At 44.7% G+C, this 24,227-nt stretch overlaps 1 protein-coding gene and 2 long non-coding RNA genes across 3 annotated transcripts in view; 1 reads left to right on the top strand and 2 right to left on the bottom strand.

Moving 5' to 3' along the window:
* Positions 1 to 1,544: 1,544 nt before the first annotated feature.
* Positions 1,545 to 2,975, top strand: LOC142298441 (uncharacterized). Its single transcript, XR_012752644.1, has 3 exons — positions 1,545 to 1,629; positions 1,743 to 1,889; positions 2,893 to 2,975. It is a non-coding gene; the product is annotated as an uncharacterized LOC142298441 (long non-coding RNA).
* A 3,221-nt stretch (positions 2,976 to 6,196) lies between these two features.
* Positions 6,197 to 10,264, bottom strand: LOC142250286 (uncharacterized). Its single transcript, XM_075322457.1, has 4 exons — positions 10,214 to 10,264; positions 7,325 to 7,466; positions 7,085 to 7,235; positions 6,197 to 6,977 (listed from the first exon to the last, which is right to left on the bottom strand). Exons 1-4 carry the CDS (start codon positions 10,262 to 10,264, stop codon positions 6,197 to 6,199), a joined length of 1,125 nt encoding a protein of 374 aa, XP_075178572.1.
* Positions 10,265 to 13,613: 3,349 nt separating this feature from the next.
* The window catches only part of LOC142298430 (uncharacterized), a 65,112-nt gene continuing 54,498 nt past the window's right edge, over positions 13,614 to 24,227 (bottom strand). The window contains exon 3 of the long non-coding RNA XR_012752638.1: positions 13,614 to 13,795. This is a non-coding gene — a long non-coding RNA (uncharacterized LOC142298430). The remainder of the gene's footprint in view (positions 13,796 to 24,227) is intronic.

Raw genomic sequence — 24,227 nt, 5'->3', positions numbered from 1 at the left:
TGCGTTTGGCGTCATAGCGACGTCACTGCGGCATCACTAAGCGGCCGGCCAATAGAAGCAGAGGTACGGAGATGAGCGGGACGTAACATCCCGTCCACCTCCTTCCTTCTACATTGCCGGTAGACTCAGGTAAGGAGATGTTCGTCGCTCCCGCGGTGTCACACATAGCGATTTGTGATGCCGCAGGAATGACGAACAACATCGTACCGGTGGCAGCAGCGAAATTAAGGAAATGAACGACGTTTCAACGATCACCGTTTTGGAACGATTTTGCGATTGTTGATCGTCGCTCATTAGTGTTACACGCTGTGATGTCGCTACCGGCACCGGATGTGCGTCACTAACGACGTGACCCCGATGATATATCGGTAGCGATGTCGCAGCGTGTAAAGTACCCCTTAGAGTTGTGAGCTATTTACATAAGCAAGGATGGTTGACCTTAGGGAGATCAACACCGCAGAGACACCATCACGTGTTTCTCAACGCACTGATTCTAGAGCAATGCCCCCTGGGAAATATTCAAAACAAGAAAGCCTGCGGAGACACCAACCAACCGTCCGCATCTCCAACACAGCGCCGATACCGAGGGGAATATTGAATGAAGCTTAGATGGAAATTGGTACCATCTCGTTAAAATTTTAAAGTTTTTCTACTGTGCAGAGCATGTAGCTGACAATTTATGTGTAAATAAAAAGCACTTTTCCCATTCAACCGATGAAATATGTTGTTTCAACTCACCTTCCCAAGCCAACTGGTAGCCTCGTTTACCTGAGACCCCAACTCCATTAAGAATACTGTACAGCAGGGAAACCGGACGTTCAGGCTGGACCCCCTTCACAAACAGGTCTTCAAAGGTACTACAGGTATCTTGAACCCGGCCATTGGACCCCAGCGCGGAGACAAAGGCCTGCAGCTGGAAAAACTCCAACCATTTCATTCCTCTGCCTGGGCACTGAGTTTGAAATACTTGAAAGGTAGGTAACTTACCATCAATCAGAATGTTCCCCAATCGGATATCTTCCTCTGCCCTCCATCCAAAAAAGCCTCTTTGTTTGTATCCTGGGTGGAATGATGGTGTGGAGAATAAGGCTATGTGCGCACGTTGCGTATTTTTCAGTGCAGAAAAAAACGCAACCTCTGGCAGAGGGAGCAATTGTAAACAATGCGTCTTAGTAAAAAAACGCATCTAAAACGCATGCGTTTTCCATGCGTTTTCCATGCGTTTGTTTAGGCACCTTTTCCAACACACTGTTCAATAAAGTTTGTTGAAAACAGACCTTGGGGAAAAAAAAACCTGTGATGTCATTTCCTTCTTCTCCACATTCTCTGCATTCTCCATTGTGGAAACAGTGTGATCTTGGCTGAAAAAATGCCGCACCCCACAGGGCAGATACGTCTACGCAGGGCACAACGAAGTCGGCTGCTCATTATTCTACTGTTATTACTTCGCCGTCGTAGACGCCAGGTAATTTTTTCCCCAAATTTGATCATGTTTATGTTTTGGGTGTTGTGCTCTATTAACCAATACAATATGTTGTAGGCGATGACAAAAAAGATGTGGGTGCATCCTCTTGTCATGGCACGTGAGGAGAAAGGCCATTTTGCCTCACTGTACAGAGATTTAAGGCGGTGAGCAAAACCTACTTTTTTTATGTTGCTACATATGTATATGTGTATGTTATACCATATTTCTATATGCATCTCTGGTTGTTTTTTTTTTTTTTTTTTTTTTTTTTAAATAGTTATCCAGACAAATTCATGTCTTTTTGTCGGCTCCCCATCAACTCTTTTGATCATCTACTAGCAATTGTCAAAACGGACCTAACATACAAGGACACTGTGATGCGAAGGTCTATCTCAGCTGAGGAAAGGCTGCTCATCACCTTGCGGTAAGTTGTAACGTAATATATACCAATCAATGTTTTTGTTTTTTTGTGTGTCTGCTACAGGAATCTGCACCCTTTCATGATGAATCTCGACATTTTGGCCACACTCCTCATGTGACACTGGGAATTACATAGATTTTGTTTTGCTGGAAAATGTTCATGTTGCACGTAATTTAATTTCTCTAAAAACATGGCAACGTTAAAGTCAATATAGCGGTTACACAATGCAGCCAGAACTTGAGGACAATGCACAGCCAACACCTTTATATGTAATGTCGTCTTGTCACAACGCATCCAGTAACGCTCTAGCGATCACACCAGCGATTTGACCTTGTCATGATCGCTGCTGCGTCGCAACATGGTCGCTGGTGAGCTGTCAATCAGGCAGATCTCACCAGCGACCATTGACCAGCACCCAGCCAGCAGCGATGCGTGTCAGCTATGCTGTGGTTGGTAACTTCGGTAAATATTGGGTCACCAAGCGCTTGGTTAACCGATATTTACCTTACTTACCAGCACACACCGCCTAGCGCTGGCTCCCTGCACACCTAGCCAGAGTACACATCGGGTTAATAAGCAAACCGCTTTGCTTATTTACCCGATGTGTACTCCAGCGATGCGTGCAGTGAGCCGGCACTGGCAACGTGAGAGCGGCAGAAGATATTAACTAAGGTAAATATCAGATAACCAGGCTGGTTCACCGATAGTTACCTTGGTTACCAGCGTCCGCCGAGGCCGGCTCACTGCACAATCAGATTGTTTCTATCTCGCTGTCGCACACAGCGATGTGTGGTTCACATCGGGAGAGCAACAACTAAAAAATTAAGCCGAGCTGTGTGTAACGAGCAGCGTTCTCACAGCAGGGGCCAGATCGCTGCCCAGTGTCACACACAGCGAGATCGCTAATGAGGTCACTGCTGCGCATTGGTTTAATTAAATTGCAATGTATGTAAATTTTGAAAAAAGTCCCAAACTGGTTTTCATTTCATTTTCTTTTCTTTTCCAGATTTCTGGCCACTGGAGAGAGTTTTGCATCCCTGCATCTTCAATTTCGGGTTGGTAAATCAACCATTTCCGAAATTGTGAGGTGCACATTATTATTATTATTATTATTTATTATTATAGCGCCATTTATTCCATGGCGCTTTACAAGTGAAAGAGGGTATACGTACAACAATCATTAACAGTACAAGACAGACTGGTATAGGAGGAGAGAGGACCCTGCCCGCGAGGGCTCACAGTCTACAGGGAATGGGTGATGGTACAATAGGTGAGGACAGAGCTGGTTGCGCAGTGGTCTACTGGGCTGAGGGCTATTGTAGGTTGTAGGCTTGTTGGAAGAGGTGGGTCTTGAGGTTCCTCTTGAAGCTTTCCACGGTAGGGGAGAGTCTGATGTGCTGAGGTAGAGCGTTCCAGAGTATGGGGGATGCACGGGAGAAATCTTGTACACGATTGTGGGAAGAGGAGATAAGAGAGGAGCAGAGAAGGAGATCTTGTGAGGATCTAAGGTTGCGTGCAGGTAGGTACTGGGAGACTAGGTCACAGATGTAGGGAGGAGACAGGTTGTGCATGGCTTTGTATGTCATGGTTAATGTTTTGAACTGGAGTCGTTGGGCGATGGGAAGCCAGTGAAGGGATTGGCAGAGTGGCGAGGCTGGGGAGTAGCGAGGGGAGAGGTGGATTAAGCGGGCTGCAGAGTTTAGGATAGATTGGAGGGGTGCAAGAGTGTTGGAAGGGAGGCCAGAGAGCAGGAGGTTGCAGTAGTCGAGGCGGGAGATGATGAGGGCATGCACTAATGTTTTTGCAGATTCTTGGTTAAGAAAAGCACGAATCCGGGAGATATTTTTGAGTTGTAATCGGCATGAGGTGAAGAGGGCTTGGATGTGTGGCTTGAAGGATAGAGCAGAGTCGAGGGTCACTCCAAGGCAACGAGCTTGTGAGACTGGGGTGAGTGAGCAACCATCAAGTTTGATGGAAAGGCTTGTTGGAGGAGATGAGTGAGGAGGAGGAAAGACAATGAACTCTGTTTTGTCCATGTTAAGTTTTAGGAATCGTGCAGAGAAGAAGGATGAAATAGCAGACAAACATTGTGGTATTTTGGTTAGTAGAGAGGTAATGTCAGGTCCAGAGAGGTAGATCTGTGTGTCATCGGCATAGAGATGATACTGGAAGCCGTGGGACTCTATGAGCTGTCCCAAGCCGAAGGTGTAGATGGAGAACAGCAGGGGTCCAAGAACTGAGCCTTGAGGGACACCGACAGATAGGGGGCGAGATGAGGAAGTGGTGTGAGAATGGGAGACGCTGAAAGTTCGGTCGGTTAAGTATGAGGAGATCCAAGATAGGGCCAAGTCTGTGATGCCCAGAGATGAGAGAATCTGTAGTAGGAGGGAATGGTCTACTGTGTCGAAGGCAGAAGACAGGTCCAGGAGGAGGAGGATAGAGTAGTGTCGCTTGGCTTTGGCAGTTAGTAGATCATTGGTGACTTTGGTTAGGGCAGTTTCGGTAGAATGATGTGGTCGGAAGCCAGATTGAAGCCGGTCAAAGAGGGAGCAGGAGGAGAGGTATGAGGACAATTCAAGATGGACATGCTGTTCCAGTAGTTTTGAGGCGTAGGGGAGAAGGGATATGGGGCGATAGTTTGACACAGAGGATGGGTCAAGGGAGGGCTTTTTGAGGATGGGTGTAATAGAGGCATGTTTAAAGCATGAAGGGAATACACCACTTGCTAGTGATAGGTTGAAGAGATGGGTTAGGGCTGGGATGAGGACTGCGGTGATGTTGGGGATGAGGTGCGATGGGAGCGGGTCCAGTGCACAGGTGGTTAGATGTGATCTTGAGAGTAGAGTGGAGAGATTGTTTTCTGTCATGGTGGAGAAGCTGGATTTGGAGGAAGAGGGATGAGTAGCTATGATGAGGGGCTGTGGTGATTGTGGGCCAAAGCTTGCTCTGATGTTGTCAATCTTCCGCTTGAAGAAAGAGGCAAAGTCTTCAGCTGAGATGAGAGGAGAGGGAGGTGGTGCCGGAGGACGGAGGAGAGAATTGAAAGTGTTGAATAGCTGCAACGTGATCTGGCAGAAGTTGCAGCCCATAGTGATGCCTTCCCCAACCGAGGAGACTTGGCTGCAGGTTGCGGCAGGCTTTAAGACTGTGGCCAACTTCCCCAACTGCATAGGTGCCGTCGATGGCAAACATGTAAGAGTGCAGAAGCCACCGCGATCAGGATCCAATTTTTTTAATTACAAAAAATATTTTTCTGTGGTCCTCATGGCGGTGGCGGATGCCTATTGCAACTTTGTGGCCATCGATGTTGGTGCTTATGGCAGTACGGGGGATTCTCGGGTGTTGAGAACATCACAGATTGGTCTGCAAATTCTTCAAGATTGCGTAACGCTCCCAGCCCCACAACCTTTGCCGGGCTCCACAGATCCAGTCCCCTTTGTGATGGTATCGGATGAGGCCTTCCCTTTACGAACAAACCTGCTGCGCCCATACCCACGGAGGGGACTGGATAACCGGCGTAGGATTTTTAACTATCGGCTGAGTCGTGCACGTAGATATGTGGAGTGCACCTTTGGAATCATGAGTAGTCAGTGGAGGATCTTTCACACAGCCATCCAGTTAAAACCAAACACGGTTGATGCTGTCATAAAAGCGTGCTGTGCTCTCCACAATTTTGCTCGTCAGTACACCAGTGATGTAGTTGAAGAAGCACAGGCACGAAGCTTTATGCCAGTATTGACCGTTTCTGGTCGGCCTAGTAATTCTGGTGTCTCTGTGAGAGAGACCTTCACTGACTACTTTATGAGTTCGGAAGGTGCCGTGCACTGGCAATACTCCAGTGTCGGTGTTGAGCAGCCAGACCAGCAGAGAAGACAGGACCCCGAATGAAAGAAAATATGTTGAAGATTTTTTTTCACGCTCAATGGAACGCACATCTTGTCACCCCTAATTAATACCTCAAATGCAACATGTTTATATTATGTTTATGTTATGTGAAATAAATATGTGTTAAATGAAAAATGATGTAATTATTTACTGTGTCACAATTTGGATGAAACAAAATAAGAAGTTAACACACACACACAAAGTCAAAACTGTTTTTCAAAATTTATTTAACCAAAAAGATTCAATTGAAAACTAGTATTTTTTTATTTTACAGTGTTCTTAACATGACAGTGTAAAAATAAACATACACATTTTTTTAGATTTTTTTTTCAAACATTAAATAATTCTTTCGGATAGGACCCTTTATTTTTTATTTACAGTCTAAACATAGCTGTTAAGCATCAAATTTTTGGGGGAATTTTAATTTACAGATTAAAAAAGTCTTCCGAATAAAGGTTGGTCATGGCTTCCAAGCTTTGTGATGGTCCAGTAATTTGAGGGGTATTTGGTTCTATGTTTTTTGGGGGAACCTCACGCCTTAATTGGGATTGATAATATGGGGTGCCAGGTCTCACCCCAAATGCGGTAGGAAAGTCTGGGTAGGGGGAGGGACGAACAAAGGAATAAGGGGCAGGTGGTGTTGGAATGGTGGCACTAGAAGGTGTGAAGGTGGCACTTGTTGTAGTTGATGCTACATTTGGTGTTTTTGCCTGTTTACGTAGAAAAATATTTTCAATGGCACAGGCAAGCTCACCTCCTGTTGGGAAGGGCACATCTTCCTCAAAGCCAGCTAACAGTGAACAAATGGCCGTCATGCATGTAGATTGTTTGCAACGATTATTTATGAGACGCAATCGATTCGCAACGCTTGCCCCAAAATTATCTAAGTGATCCTGCTGTGCCGTACTTTTTAGCATAGCCAAAGTTTCATTTTCTAGGGGATCAGTACTTGGCTCTCCTTGTTTTCTGTTTTTTGGGGGGTTTTTTTTCCCTCTTTGACTTTGTTGATGGATCCCAGACACTGAAGTTGCCGCTGCCACCGACGAACCGCCTGTACTGGGATGTTGCTGTTCTGTTGCCGCCATGTTTGACTCCTCAGACGCCTGGCTGGAGATGTCTTGTGGTGGTTGTTGTAACACCAGCTCTTCACTGTCCATAGTACTTTCTTGTGTCGGCTCCTGTGGAGGATCTATATTTCCTTCGGTCCTGTGAATACATAAAATAGTTCATTTAGAGAATTTATAATATTAACACATTCGTAAATAAGATGGGTAACATTGGTTGATTTTTGTGCAAGAATTTTGTAAACTTACGGACGTAAGACTCGGCTTGTCTGGAGAAACTGCAGCTCATCATAGAACGGAAATTTAAATTTCGAAGGCGAAGATCCACTCCGGTTGGCCTCGGTTTGGAACCGATTGTACCGGTCCTTCACTGACCGCCATCTTTTCCGTATATCTTTTTCTGTCACAAATAAAAATAAAAAATTGAAAATCTGGAAGACAGAGTATAAAATATTTAGGTAGACAGTACGACGCATCAATTAACATTACCAATTTGATTCTGCAGAGCAGCATCAGCCTCATGCCACCGAGGGAAAAGTTCACGGCAGATAATTAACCAGCTGTTTTCCCGCTTTTGTTTATGGCTATATTCTGGACTGGATGGGTCCCATAAGCAGGGGAACGTCTCCACCTTGAAACACAAAAGAGCAGTAAAAACCATGTTCCGGTAAAAAAAAAAAAAAATTTGTACAGATAAATGTATGGATACATGGAAAAATAGAACAAATATATAGAAAGAAGGATACATGGAAATATAGAACAAACACATAGAAAGAAGGATACATGGAAATATAGAACAAACACATAGAAAGAAGGATACATGGAAATATAGAACAAACACATAGAAAGAAGGATACATGGAAATATAGAACAAACACATAGAAAGAAGGATACATGGAAATATAGAACAAACACATAGAAAGAATGATACATGGAAATATAGAACAAACATATAGAAAGAAGGATACATGGAAATATAGAACAAACACATAGAAAGAAGGATACATGGAAATATAGAACAAACACATAGAAAGAAGGATACATGGAAATATAGAACAAACACATAGAAAGAAGGATACATGGAAAGATAGAACAAACATATAGAAAGAAGGATACATGGAAATATAGAACAAACACATAGAAAGAAGGATACATGGAAATATAGAACAAACATAGAAAGAAGGATACATGGAAATATAGAACAAACACATAGAAAGAAGGATACATGGAAATATAGAACAAACACATAGAAAGAAGGATACATGGAAATATAGAACAAACACATAGAAAGAAGGATACATGGAAATATAGAACAAACATATAGAAAGAAGGATACATGGAAATATAGAACAAACATATAGAAAGAAGGATACATGGAAATATAGAACAAATATATAGAAAGAAGGATACATGGAAATATAGAACAAATATATAGAAAGAAGGATACATGGAAATATAGAACAAATATATAGAAAGAAGGATACATGGAAATATAGAACAAACACATAGAAAGAAGGATACATGGAAATATAGAACAAACACATAGAAAGAAGGATACATGGAAATATAGAACAAACACATAGAAAGAAGGATACATGGAAATATAGAACAAACACATAGAAAGAAGGATACATGGAAAGATAGAACAAACACATAGAAAGAAGGATACATGGAAAGATAGAACAAACATATAGAAAGAAGGATACATGGAAATATAGAACAAACATATAGAAAGAAGGATACATGGAAATATAGAACAAATATATAGAAAGAAGGATACATGGAAATATAGAACAAATATATAGAAAGAAGGATACATGGAAATATAGAACAAACACATAGAAAGAAGGATACATGGAAATATAGAACAAACACATAGAAAGAAGGATACATGGAAATATAGAACAAACATATAGAAAGAAGGATCCATGGAAATATAGAACAAATATATAGAAAGAAGGATACATGGAAATATGGAACAAATATATAGAAAGAAGGATACATGGAAATATAGAACAAACAGATAGAAAGAAGGATCCATGGAAATATAGAACAAACATATAGAAAGAAGGATCCATGGAAATATAGAACAAACATATAGAAAGAAGGATCCATGGAAATATAGAACAAACATATAGAAAGAAGGATACATGGAAATATAGAACAAACACATAGAAAGAAGGATACATGGAAAGATAGAACAAACATATAGAAAGAAGGCTACATGGAAAGATAGAAAATAAAAGAAAGAAGCGATAGATAAGATTACAAACTTTATTTTCATTTTTTACATTTTATCACACCTAGCTGGGGAGACTGGGATTACTTGAGGACATTTCCCACAGCTGGGGTGACGTCACCTCAGCTCATGAAGAAATCTATCATTCAAGCAGGAGTGGACGGGGGAGCAGGAGCGGATGGGACATGAACACTGGACGGGTCAGCACAACGGGCCGGACAGCACCACAGCACCGGACAGCACCAGGTGGGCCGCATTACGGGACGGGTCCGGGACGGGGCCGCATTACGGGACGGGTCCGGGACGGGGCCGCATTACGGGACGGGTCCGGGACGGGGCCGCATTACGGGACGGGGCCGCATTACGGGACGGGGCCGCATTACGGGACGGGGCCGCATTAGGGGACGGGGCCGCATTACGGGACGGGTCCGGGACGGGGCCGCATTACGGGACGGGGCCGCATTACGGGACGGGTCCGGGACGGGGCCGCATTAGGGGACGGGGCCGCATTACGGGACGGGTCAGGAACAGATCACAGGGGCTAAACTACGGGACGGGCCAGGAACAGATCACAGGGGCTAAACTACAGGACGGGCCAGGAACAGATCACAGGGGCTAAACTACGGGACGGGCCAGGAACAGATCACAGGGGCTAAACTACGGGACGGGACAGGAACAGATCACAGGGGCTAAACTACGGGACGGGACAGGAACAGATCACAGGGGCTAAACTACGGGACGGGCCAGGAACAGATCACAGGGGCTAAACTACGGGACGGGCAAGGAACAGATCACAGGGGCTAAACTACGGGACGGGCAAGGAACAGATCACAGGGGCTAAACTACGGGACGGGCAAGGAACAGATCACAGGGGCTAAACTACGGGACGGGCAAGGAACAGATCACAGGGGCTAAACTACGGGACGGGCCAGGAACAGATCACAGGGGCTAAACTACGGGACGGGCAAGGAACAGATCACAGGGGCTAAACTACGGGACGGGCAAGGAACAGATCACAGGGGCTAAACTACGGGACGGGCAAGGAACAGATCACAGGGGCTAAACTACGGGATGGGCCAGGACCAGGTCACGGGGGCTAAACTATTGGGACAAAAAAATAAAACATTGACTATACTCACCAGGCTGATCATCTTCGGCACATCGATTTTTAAACGATTATACCACGCCATGGTATATGCTCCAAATAACTGCTCCGAACCTGTGTAGGGGGAAAAAAAAAGCACGCCCGCCTCTCTCCAAAATACAGGAAAGATGACTGTACTTTGCCAGGATGTGAGGTCAACAGGAAACCAACCTCTTGACCTCACTTCCAGGGCAAACTGCATGCGTTCAGTATCATTCAGAGCGCAACAAAAATACAGTGCAAGCGCACAGCGATGCATTTTCGTTGCGCTTTGAACAACCTCATTCATTTCAATGGGACCAAAGCGCACCAAAGAAGTGACATGTTGCTTTTTTAAACGCAGCGATTCGGATGTAAATTTCTGCATGCAAATCGCTGCGTTCAAAAAAGCAACGTGCGCACTGCCCCTGCACAATCTCCATAGATTGTGCAGGGGACGCAGGACGCATGCAGTTACGCTGCGCTACAAAGCGCAGCGTAACTGCATGTATTTACGCAACGTACGCACATAGCCTAAAGGTGTGAGGGGACCGATGGGTTGTGAGGGAGATATTTTATTGGATATTGTTTACCAAACCCTAAGTGTATCTTTGGTGAATTCTGAGTACGGTCCCACTTCCGGGAGGTCAGTCAAGGGTAGCCATGGGAGGTGTCTAAGTGGTGTCTCCAATCCCTCCTGCTCCACATGTATCCACTGCTTAGAGTCCTTATTAAAATGCCAGTCCACCAGACGAGTTAAAGCCGCGGCTTCCAGATGGCCCCTAAAATTGGGAAGACTAGCTTCACCACATGACTTAGGAAGGGTCAGGGTGCGAAGGTTAATCCTAGGCTTCAGCCTACCCCACACAAACTGAATGGTGGCAGATTGAAGATTACGGAAAAAACTGGTGGGAGGGGAAATGGGGATAGTCTGAAAATAATATAGGAAGCGTGGCAGGATGTCCATTTTTATGACGTTCATCCTGCCCATCCATGATAATTTCAGCCCACCGTATAATTTGAAGTTCTTGATTGTACTTTCCAGCAGTGGTAAGTGGTTGAGCGTATAGAGCTTGGAGATATCTGCCGGTATATTTATGCCCAGATATTTGATAGCTGAAGGCCGCCATTTAAATGGAAAGTTCATCATTGCCCTTGTAACTATATCTTGGCGCAGGGAGATATTTAATGCTTCGGACTTTGTAAGGTTAACCTTGAAGTTACTAAGGAGGCCGAATCTTTCAAACTCTTTCATTATAGCTGGGCACGAAATATGGGGTTGGGAGACGTATAATAGCAAATCGTCTGCGTATAATGTAATTTTATGGTGTATCTTACCGACCTGAAGCCCTTTAATGTCTATATTTACCCTAAGTGCATTGGCTAAGTGTTCCATGACTACTACGTATAAAAGAGGGGATACGGGGCAACCTTGTCTGGTCCCATTTCTTACTGCGATGGAGGAGGATAATGCTCCATTGATCCTGACCTTGGCTGATGGGTTGTCATACAACGCACTAATCTTCTGTAAAAATCGGGGTCCCAAACCCAATTGCTTCAAAGCCGCCCTCAAAACGCCCCAATGGACCCTATCAAAGGCCTTCTCAGCATCGATACTCAGAAGGCCCATTGGGATCGATTCATTCTGAAGTCTGCTTTACATGTTGCAATTTCGCATACGATTTCGTATGCGATTTGCAACGGCCCCATCGTATGTGTGGCACGTTCAATTTGTTGAACGTGCCGCACATACGAGTAACCCCCGTCACACGTACTTACCCGTCCATACGACCTCGCTGTGGGCGGCGAACGTCCACTTCCTGGAGTGGGAGGGATGTTCGGCGTCACAGCGACGTCACACGGCAGCCAGCCAATAGAAGCGGAGGGGCAGAGCTAAGCGGGACGTAAACATCCCGCCCACCTCCTTCCTTCCGCATTGTGGGCCGGGAGCCGCAGGACGCTGGTGAGATCTGTTCATCGTTCCCGGGGTGTCACACACTGCAATGTGTGCTACCCCGGGTACGATGAACAACCTAACGTACAATTCTAGAGACAGGTACGATGTGTATGCGATGAACGTTTTAACGTTCAATCGCAATCGCATATACCTGTCACACACTGCAATGTATTTACAATGCCGGATGTGCGTCACTTACGACGTGACCCCGCCGACACATTGTAAGATACATTGCAGCGTGTAAAGCGGACTTTAGCCCTAGCAATAAGGGATAGGGTTTTGATCATATTATCTCTTGCCTCACGACCCTTAACAAACCCTACCTGGTCCGAGTTGATAACAGAGGGCAAAAAGGGGGTCAGTCTGTCAGCTAGTATCTTGGAGTAAAGCTTAAGATCTATGTTCAATAAAGATATAGGTCTGTAGTTCGTGGCTAGTAAGGGATCCTTTACCGGCTTAGGGATCACACTAATATGTGCCTCCAAAGATTGTGGTGATAACCGTGTCTCGTCATCGATTAAGTTGAACGTTTTGGTCATAATCGGGGCTAATTGGTCTTTGAATATTTTATAAAAGGCCGGAGTAAACCCGTCCGGACCCGGGGACTTTCCTGAGGGGGTAGTCTGTATTGCATTGCAAATTTCAGATTCCAGAATATCTCCCTCTAAAGCCTGAACAACAAGATTATCTAGGGGGGGGTAAGGCCATCTCCTGAACATAACTCTCAATTTTCCCTGCCAAAACCTCGGGCTGTAATTCCGTGTACTGCCCTTTGATATTATACAGGTCTTCATAATAAGACCGGAAGACTTCCAATATTTCTGTCGGGTCATAAGATTTTTTGTTGCCTCTAGTGGTAATACAGGGAATGTAAGAAGTGTTGGCCCGAGGGTGTAAAAGTCGGGCCAGGGGGCGACCGCATTTGACAGAAGATTCATCAGAATAGCTTTGGAGTCTCTCTCTATGTCGGGAATATTCCTGATCTAGCAGGGCTCTAAGAGTTGTCCATTTAAGAGCTAGTTCGGCCAGTACCGTTTAGGTACGTGTTAATTTGTGTAAATTTTCCAGCTCCACTTCTTTTGCTCTTTCCCTCTTAATCCTGGAGCCATGCTTGATCAGTACTCCACGTAAGACACACTTCAGCGCTTCCCATTGGGTAGGCAAGAGGTCGGGTCAGAGCTGTGTATTTGCATAAAGGAGTCAATTGAGACTTTCAACTCCTCCAGGCAAAGATTATCTTTAAGTAGATTGTTGTTGAGCCGCCAGGTCCACGAGCGCTGGGGAAAAGATGGTACTTGTAGGGACAAGTAAATTGGGACATGGTCGGACCAGAGGATTTCCCCTATTTCTGCACTTGGATTCCAAGCCAGGGCCCCATGGCTTACTAAGAAAAGATCTATCCTGCTATATGTATTGTGTGGTGGAGAGTAGTACGTTTAATCTCTACCTTGAGGGTTTAAGATTCTTCACACATCGATCAGCCGGAGGGCATGAAGAGTCCGATTTAGGGCACGTAATTCTTTGATACGAATGATGTTCCGTCCAGATGATGAGTCCAAGGCCGAGTTCATTGTGAAGTTGAAGTCACCACCAATTACCCACGTCCCCTCTGCAAAGTCAGAGAGTAATGCCAAAAGGGTTCTGCAATAAGAAACCTGGTTATTGTTGGGAAGATACCAGTTTGCCAGTGTGAACAGTGAATGTGCTATTTTCAACTTAAGGAAAACATATCGTCCCTGTTCATCAATGCTTGAATCAACTATAGTACCGTATGTACTAGTTGTTTATGGAGTGCAATCGAGACCCCTTGAGATCTAGATTCTGGGTTAGTGCTATGGAACCACACCGGAAAAAATCTATTGCGAAATGTGGGTACATGATCTTTCTTGAAGTGTGTCTCCTGAACCAGAAGGACATGAACTTTTTTCTTGTGCATAGAGTATAAGACCTTTGAACGCTTTTGAGGGGTATTAAAACCTCGTATGTTAATCGAGCAACAATTAAGTGTAGTCATGTTAATCTAAGGATCTCAGAGGTCGGAGGAAGGGAAACAAAGGGTAGAGGGGGTACGGATAAAACACTAGGAAACAGAGAGGAAGAGAGATCTAGTGGGTTGAGCTCAGTTAGAAAGAACGGAAAAGGAAAAGAAAGAGAAGAAAAAAGAAAGAGGAAAGGGAGAGGAAAAAAAAGGGGGGGGAGGGAAGAGGAAAGTATTGATAGATACATAGATATATATCCAAGTACTGTATTCAACAGATGAGCTGATGGAAAGGAAAAGAAAAGATATTGAAGATTAGAGGATGAAGAATATATATAAGATATATATATATATATATATAAAAAGGGGGTCACTAGTATCTGCTCCTGCCTGCAGTGAGCAGAGACCCAAAGGGGGAACGGCCTTTCCACTAGGGACTTACTCCCCGCCGCACCAGCCCCAAGCCCAAATGCTTAATATGGTAGACATTTATCAGGTCATATGAAAACATCAACAGCCAAAAAGGTAAGCAAAAGCATAAACAAACAAGCCAGACAGCCTGCAATGATAATGCATATACAGTGCATACAAGTAGTATTCAACCCCCTGCAGATTTAGCAGGTTTGATAAGATGCAAATAAATTAGAGCCTGCAAACTTCAAACAAGAGCAGGATTTATTAATAGATGCATAAATCTTACAAACCAACAAGTTATGTTGCTCAGTTAAATTTTAATAAATTTTCAACATAAAAGTGTGGGTCAATTATTATTCAACCCCGGAGGGGCGTGGCCTGCACGCTGATGGCGACTGCTGCTTGAAGGAGAGCTCTGTGCTGACAGCAGGATAAAGCGGCTCTTATCAGCTCACAGATAACAGGATTACCAGCTACAGGAGGTGTGAGTAACCCCAGCCCCCAGCTATGCCTAAGGGGAGACCTAAAAAAACTGGCACTCCAGCCAAACTGACAGACTTCTTCCCCCTGGATAGGGATCTCTCCTCACCAAGCAAGATGGCTTCCCACTCAGCTTCTTCCCACTCCTCACAGGGAGAAACAGGCTGCTTGAGAGGCTGCACAGCCATTCCTCTGACAGAGGAAACAATGCAAGCTCTGCTGAAAACGCTGAGAGCTTCCTTGCAGGCTGATCTCAGAGAAATAGTAAGAGAGCTGAAGGAAGAAATAAGGTCTCTAGGGGTTCGCACAGAGCATGTAGAAACTAAAATGGCTGAATTTGCAACATCACATAACAATCTGATAGATGCTAACACAGCTTTGGAAAAGGAGGTGGAGGCACTAAAACTTAAAATCAGTGATATAGAGGACAGATCCCGAAGAAATAACCTAAAAATCAGAGGGATTCCCTCATCAGTAGCAGATAAAGACCTCCAGGAATACTTCCACAAGTTTCTGCAGCTTATACTCCCTGGATGGGACACCAGAGACCTGATAGTGGACAGGATTCATAGAGTCCCTAAAGCCAAAGGCATAGATCCAGCTCTGCCTAAAGATGTCCTGGCTAGACTTCATTTCTATAAAACAAAAGAAGCTGTGCTTCACACACAGAGGGGAAATCCAGCCCTGCCAGACACTTTCATGGGACTAAAAATCTTCCCAGATCTTTCTGCTGCAACTCTTAATAAAAGAAGAGAATTTGCCCACCTTTCTAAACTCCTTAGAGATCAAGACATCAAGTACAAGTGGGGTTTTCCGGTGAAGATGATAATTTTCAAAGATGGAGGCACTCACATATGTCATACTCCTTCTCAGCTGGGCAAATTGCTGGATGACTGGGGAATAGCCCACCCACCAAACCCTGGTGGGCAGGAGAATCATAGAGGCCCTACAGACAGGATTAACCCTGAATGGTCAGTAGCTTAGCTGGGACTCCTTCCTGCTTATGGCACCTGCTGTCCCTGCTCCTGTGACACGGGATGTCACGTAGCCCCCCTGATGTTCTCGCCTATGGCGAGCGGTTATACACCGGGCACCCTACTCGGGGCAAACCGGTGTTGTTGGAATTTTTTTGTTTTTGTTCCTCTTCTCACAAATGTTCCTTAATTTTTTCTGGAAATTTCTCTCAATTTCTTGCTGGTCTAGCCCCTCTCATCCCTGATGGCGTTCCTAGGAATTCAAACCCCCCTGCGGCTCCAATATGAGAATTAGGATATTGTCTATTAATGTGAACGGACTCAACTCCCCAGCAAAAAGGTCAATGATGTGGAGAGAGGTGAAGGCATCTAACTGTGATATAGCGTGCATTCAGGAGACCCACCTTCTTTCCACAGATAATAAACGGCTACTTCATCCAAGCTTCCAACACACCTTTTTTGCTAATGACTCAAAAAAAAGAGGAGGAGTGACCATTTTAATAAAGAACTCAGTGGCCTTTAAATTGATAAATGTCAGTTATGGAGCGGATGGAAGATATATTATTTTGTCTTGTTATATCAACAGCGTCCCTTATACCTTGGCAACGGTCTACTCCCCAAATTCATCACAATTGACCTTTGCTAGGAAATTTTTCCAAGCATTCAAAGATACTGCCACAGGGGCGGAAATCATCTGTGGAGACTTTAATATACCTGTAATACGCTCCATGGATTGCTCCAACACCAACATCCCACATGCTAAGGAACTTAAGCATCTCATCAATGAATTCCATTTTCATGACATCTGGAGATATTTGCACGCATCAGAAAGAGACTATACATTCTTCTCTTCCAGGCATCGCTCATACAGTAGAATTGATTTTTTTTTGGTCGACAGCAAATCTATAAGTAATTGTGTGGCAGCTGATATTGGTTTAATTACTTGGACAGATCATGCGCCGATCTCTTTGTCTGTTCAGGGTAGCTTTAATGTTCAAAATTCCCCTAGGTGGAGACTGAATACCAGCTTGCTTGGTAGGCAGAAGGTACATGATGAAGTAGAGTCAGTGTTAACAGAATATTTTAAACTTAATAATAATGGGGAAATTTCTGACGAGACCCTGTGGGCTGCTCATAAAGCCGTAGTCAGAGGGCAGCTCATAAAAATAGCCTCCATCCAAAAACGGAAAAAAGACGCAGATATTAAATATATATTAACCCGTATTCATCACCTTGAATCCCTGAATAAAGCCAAAGCATCCCCTAACTTGACTAAAGAAATTGTAACCCATAGATTCCAACTAAGATCCCTACTCCTGCAAAAATACGAACATAATCTTAAAAAAAATAGATTGACATTTTATGCTATGGGGGATAGAGCGGGGTCCTTATTGGCAAGAAGGACGAAAAAACGTGAGATCCAATCTAAAATAGAATTCCTGAGGGACCCGAACGGAACAATCACTAGACATCCCATTGAAACAGCAGAAGCATTTGCGAAATACTATGAGGCCCTGTATAATCTAAAATATGATTCCAATACGTCACAGCCGACTCAAGTGGATATACAGGGTTTCCTAGACACCCTGGATCTTCCCCGCGTCTCAGATGAGCAATTAGAGGAACTTAATCTTCCCTTTACTACACATGAAATCCTAGGTGCCATCAAAATGACTAAGTCTAACTCTGCCCCGGGCCCCGATGGGCTGCCATACGAATATTACAAACAATTTACATCCACTCTGTCCCCCTTTATGTCAAAAACCTTCAATTTTTGGAAAAATAAAGGGTCAATTTCCCCAGACAACTTAGAAGCGATAATTATCACGCTACCAAAGCCAGGGAAACCTGCAGACACCCCGGGTAATTTTAGGCCCATTTCACTCCTAAATTGTGATGTTAAAATTTATGCCAAACTAGTGGCAGATAGACTTCATAAAGTGATCCCGACCTTAGTGGCTCCAGACCAAGTTGGGTTTGTGACAGGGAGGCAATCTAAGGATGGCACCAGACGGATGCTTGACTTGATTGGACTGGTGGAGATATCGGGTGAACCCAGTGCATTCCTGTCTCTTGATGCTGAAAAAGCCTTTGACAGGGTGCACTGGGGATACCTGGAGAGAGTTCTAACAAAATTCGGGTTCTTGGGGAAAATCAAGTCATCCATTCTAGCCCTCTACTCTTACCCAAATGCGTCAGTGTTGGCATCGGGGTTTCTGTCATCTAAATTTCAAATAAGTAATGGCATCCGCCAGGGGTGTCCATTGTCTCCCGCTATTTTTGCTTTAGTGGTAGAACCTCTGGCGGAAGCTATACGAAAAAACATAGCCATTTCTGGTATAAGAGTTGGGGAATTTGAACATAAACTTGGTTTATACGCAGACGATGTGATAATTTCCTGTTCTAACCTTGCAGTGTCGATTCCAGCAGTGGTGAACACATTATCAAACTTTTCTAAAGTGTCGTATTATAAGCTTAATGCGGCAAAGTCTTTGATACTGCCGTTTAATGTACCGGCGGAGGCCAGGAGTGCGCTGGAGGGGGCCTTTCAATTCAAATGGTGCGACAGGGGGATACCTTATTTGGGTATTAAGCTGACACCATCGCAGATGTTAATTAAAGAAAATTTGGAACCTCTGATCCAAAATTTAGAAAAGGAATTGGGAAGGTATGAAAAAATATCATTGTCCTGGATGGCCAGGATACAGTCCTTTAAAATGGTTTTCTTACCCAAAATATTGTATGTGCTCAGATGCCTTCCCATCAAAATTTCTCACAAAACCCTGATGAAACTTCAATCGTTGACTAACAAATTTGTCTGGGGTAATAAAAGGGCTAGGGTCGCAGGTAAAGTGTTATACCCCCCATATGACTTAGGGGGATTGGGCACCCCAAACATAACGGCATATTATAAAGCCTTACTAATTGAATCACTAAAGGAATGGTGGCGTCCAGGTAATTCACATAGATGGGCTCAGATTGAAAATTTCCTGTCCCGCCAGGGCTCGGTCAGAAGAATGATGGAAGCAGAATATTTGAGCCGTTCACGGTTCTCCCCGTGTGTTCCCACCATGTCAGCCTCCCTGGAGGTCTGGCGAAATGACTTGATTCATAAGATTCAGATTCCTCTTTCAGAGATTTCCCTCAAGTCGTTGGAATCTCAAATCCCCTTTTTGAATCTGGCCAGGTGGGAGGGATCGGGCATTACAGTGCTGGCGGATCTATACTCTGATTTGGGTGTTAACCCCTTTCATGAAATAGTACGGGAACACCCCTCTTTAAAGGGCTGTTTCTATCAACACATCCAAATTAGTCATTTTCTGGCCTCTAAATTTCCTCCAAAGTCAAAGCCTCTGTTACCTACAACAAAAGCTTTGGTATTTAAAAAGATAATTAAATCCAAAGGTATCTCCTCGACATACAAATGGCTCAATAACCCCCCCGAAGAGCAAAAATCACCTTATATGAATAAATGGGACGTGGAGTTGAGTGTCTCTACCTCTCCTTCAAACTGGCACTCGGCATCAGCAAATATCCAAAAATATTCCAAGTGTATAAATCATCTGGAGCAACTGAAAAAAGTACACCTGCGATGGTATCGGTCCCCAGCCAACTTAGCACAGTTCCTCCCAAATTATTCGCCACATTGTTGGAAGGGCTGCCTCCAAAGGGGTACTCTTGGTCACTGCTGGTGGGCTTGTCCCAAGGTTTTCTCGTTCTGGTTGGAGGTGTTTGGCCTGATGGGTGAGCTGACAAGCAATCGTATTAATCCGAATCCGGCTCTGGCAGTGCTAAACGTGGGTATAGAGGAGTTCTCTTGGGAATCCAGGGGTTTATTAGTTCACATTCTAGTAGCTGCCAGATATTGCATAAGTTTGCACTGGAAATCCCCAAAGACGCCTACATTAGTTGAACTATATAACCGAATTAATCTCCAATGCCAATACGAGTTCTGTCTGGCTCACTCCATCCGCGCCAAAAACAAAATACTTCACATTTGGGACACGTGGCTAAACTCTGTATATGCATCCCCTGTCAGGCATCTGTTTCCAGGGCAAACTGTTGTTAACTAAAAACGGGTCAAATAGGGTCAAAGTGTGTGTTACGCAGGGAGTTCACCCATACCACATGTCAATAGTCAAGGTGTTTAAATCTCTGTTGTTGTTACTGCTCGGGCTACCCCGAAACGCCATCCAATTCCCTCCCTCCCCCCTCCCCCTCCCTGGTTGCTTCCTTGCAACCATCCATGGTTCTCCCCATCTCCCCCACCTCTCTCTCCCCTCCCTTTTCTTATCTTCCTTTCTTACTCTCTGGTTCTGGTTGTTTGGATCCCTCATTTTGAGGATTAAAGAGTAAATTGGTAGGTTGACTCTATACGTATTGGGTATTGATTAACCTAAAAAAAGTTGCAACTTGCATCAGACATGATTGGTGGTGGTGTGACAGGAAATGTGAATCATAATCAAAGGTGTTACTACCACATGTTACAGCGTTGTTTTCTTTGTGTATTATTGCTAATGATACCTGAATTTCTCCTTTTTTGTAATGTAACTTCCTACAATAAAAATTGATTGGATTAAAAAAAATATTATTCAACCCCTAGGTTTAATATTTTGTGGAATAACCCTTGTTTGCAATTAGAGCTAATAATCGTCTTTTATAAGACCTGATCAGGCCGGCACAGGTCTCCGGAGTTATCTTGGCCCACTTCTCCATGCAGATCTTCTCCAAGTTATCTAGGTTCTTTGGGTGTCTCATATGGACTTTAATCTTGAGCTCCTTCCACAAGTTTTCAATTGGGTTAAGGTCAGGAGACTGACTAGGCCACTGCAACACCTTGATTTTTTCCCTCTTGAACCAGGCCTTGGTTTTCTTAGCTGTGTGCTTTGGGTCGTTGTCTTGTTGGAAGATGAAATGACGACCCATCTTAAGATCTTTGATGGAGGAGCGGAGGTTCTTGGCCAAAATCTCCAGGTAGGCCATGCTATCCATCTTCCCATGGATGCCGGCCAGATGGCCAGGCCCCTTGGCTGAGAAACAGCCCCACAGCATGATGCTGCCACCACCATGCTTGACTGTAGGGATGGTATTCTTGGGGTCGTATGCAGTGCCATCCAGTCTCCAAACGTCACGTGTGTGGTTGGCACCAAAGATCTCGATCTTGGTCTCATCAGACCAGAGAACCTTGAACCAGTCTGTCTCAGAGTCCTCCAAGTGATCATGAGCAAACTGTAGACGAGCCTTGACATGACGCTTTGAAAGTAAAGGTACCTTACGGGCTCGTCTGGAATGGAGACCATTGCGGTGGAGTACGTTACTTATGGTATTGACTGAAACCAATGTCCCCACTGCCATGAGATCTTCTCGGAGCTCCTTCCTTGTTGTCCTTGGGTTAGCCTTGACTCTTCGGACAAGCCTGGCCTCGGCACGGGTGGAAACTTTCAAAGGCTGTCCAGGCCGTGGAAGGCTAACAGTAGTTCCATAAGCCTTCCACTTCTGGATGATGCTCCCAACAGTGGAGACAGGTAGGCCCAACTCCTTGGAAAGGGTTTTGTACCCCTTGCCAGCCTTGTGACCCACCATGATCTTGTCTCTGATGGCCTTGGAATGCTCCTTTGTCTTTCCCATGTTGACCAAGTATGAGTGCTGTTCACAAGTTTGGGGAGGGTCTTAATTAGTCAGAAAAGGCTGGAAAAAGAGATAATTAATCCAAACATGTGAAGCTCATTGTTCTTTGTGCCTGAAATACTTCTTAATACTTTAGGGGAACCAAACAGAATTCTGGTGGATTGAGGGGTTGAATAATAAATGACCCTCTGAATAAACTTTTCACAATTTAAAAAAAAAAAAAATAAAAAAAGAAATAACATTCTTTTTTGCTGCAGTGCATTTCACACGTGCAGGCTGATCTACAGTCCAAATGTCACAATGCCAAGTTAATTCCGAATGTGTAAACCTGCTAAATCTGCGGGGGGTTGAATACTACTTGTAGGCACTGTATGGTAGAATATTACGGAAACCATTGGGAAGTGTATGGTTCTTGAAGAAGCTGCCATCATAATGTTGGTCACTCAATGCAGGCGATATGAAGATTGTCCAAAGAAGCCCTCTTCCGGAGATTATTATAGGGAAAGTTCCTCAGAAAAAAAATCATTGGACGTCCAATTAGTGTATTTCATCTCTGAGGCGCGGATGAGGTGTTAGGCCTCCCGATTCCTCCCCTGCGAGAAACTTCTCTGCTCCTCTGATCACGGGCTCGCTGCGGGAGCGGAGGCATCGGGGCAGACGAATTCTCAACTCTTCTGTGTACGCAAGGCCAGTCCACTGGAGGAATGTGAACCACAGGGATCCTTAGGGCTGAGCAAAATTCCGGAAGGTCATCTAGATTACGGAGCACCCGCAGGAAGCCTGCCTGGCGTGCCTGCAGTCAAAAAGGTGAATCCCCATGAGTAAAGAAGATTTTCTTGTTTTAAGATATCAAGAAGAGGTTTCAATGCTCTCCTCTTTTGTAGGGTATGAGGAGAAAGATCTTGTAAAAGCAGAATAGGAGTGTCTCTGAGTACAACTTGACCCATCTGTCGTGCCTTGAGCAGGATATCCCCTTTTTTCTTATATTTGTGGACTCTGCATATGACATCTCGTGGGTTAGAACCCTGTGTTGGCCTTGGGCCCAACGATCTGTGAGCTCTGTCCAATTCAAATTTAGCATCTGGAGAGAGGCCTAGGATCGAGTTAAACAGATGGCACAGTGTTCTGTCCAGTTCCTGTGGACCCACCGATTCAGGGATACCCCTTATTCTAATATTGCTGCACCTTCCTCTATTTTCTAAGTCGTCAAGTAGATCCGTCAGGTGTTCAATTTGGGAGGCCTGCTCAGATAGAACCTGGTCCTGTGTGGCAATTTGTTGTGAAACCGTATCTGTGCGGTATTCAGACTTCTCCATTCTTTCTGTCAATTGTTGCATTTCTCCTCTTATCGCAGATGATTCCGCCTTGTATGAGGCCTCCATTCTTGCAATATTGTCCGTATCCGTGTCTTTAAATCATCCCAAACACAATCTTCTTGTTGTAAACCACCTTGTGACACTTCTCCTGCTAAGCTGGAGGCAGGGGTCCTGAGTATAGGAGGAAGCAGTCCTCTTTCGGGGGAGGATAGCAGAGATATTGTGGATGTTATATTCTGCTTGTTTTGCATAATGGTATCCATATCAATATCAGGGGCCAAAGGGGATTCAACATTATCTCCCTGCCATATGCCATTGTTTGCATTAGCTTCAGAAGAACAGTATCTCTTATTGACTGAGCTGTTTAGCATGGCAACAGCTCCAGATGCCTGCCATCCTGTGCTTCCCTGCAGGCCCGAAGGTATGTGTGAGGGATATACCTGTGGGAGTCCGGGTGTATTAATCCCTATTGTGACTGGTCCCAGAGGTCTTCTGTCTGTACCCTCCTCCCCCCCCGCTGGAGTTTCGTCGCCTCTTCTCTGCCTCCTGTGGTTTCAGTCCCTATGGCTCCGTCCCCTTCTGCAGCCCCGTCGCCATCTTGCCTGAGGTATCTGTACGTTGTCCAGTCTGGGACATTTCCTCCTTTTTCTGCTCCTGCTCCCGCTCCGCACGGGTTACCGGCGCCGCTGCTGTGTGTTCAGCGCTGTGAGCACCGGTATCTTGCTCCGCTCCCGCAGCGCCACGCCACGCTGGGAGAGCTGCAGGAGAGGCTGCCGCCGCCATCTTGAGATGTTTGCTGCTGCTCTGGGCCCGACGAGCTTCTGAGAAATCTTGCAATTCCAGGTGTAGAGGGCACCGAGAAGTCTGGAACCGGTCTGCGGTTATTCCCCCTTCTTCTGGCCAACATTGGGGGATTTTCTGCCTGTGTACTGATTGATTATGTGGGCCTGGGGCCGGCTTCAGCACAGGAGCGATGTTACCTGCGTCTTCTCTCCTCCATGGCCAGGCCATGCCCCATGATTGGTATTTTTTAATGAGAAGCACAAAAATAAAGAAAAATTTGTGGAAAACATTTTTTTTCATATTTCAACCTTAATATATTTTATATACTGTATATTTACATTTTGGAAATGTAATGTAAATGTAACTGTAATGTGTGATTGAATTTATATTTCCACATGTCTACTTTATTCTGATAGCAACAAAGTAAAAAAAAAAGGATATAAATATGGGATGATTTTGGGTCTTTAGGACAAAGCTGATTTGTGGACAAAGGTTGACCT

Source organism: Anomaloglossus baeobatrachus, chromosome 1 (assembly GCF_048569485.1).
Source record: "Anomaloglossus baeobatrachus isolate aAnoBae1 chromosome 1, aAnoBae1.hap1, whole genome shotgun sequence".
Lineage (NCBI taxonomy): Eukaryota > Metazoa > Chordata > Amphibia > Anura > Aromobatidae > Anomaloglossus > Anomaloglossus baeobatrachus.
Note: the sequence above shows the minus strand (reverse complement) of the source record. Positions and strands in the feature narration are given on the sequence as shown.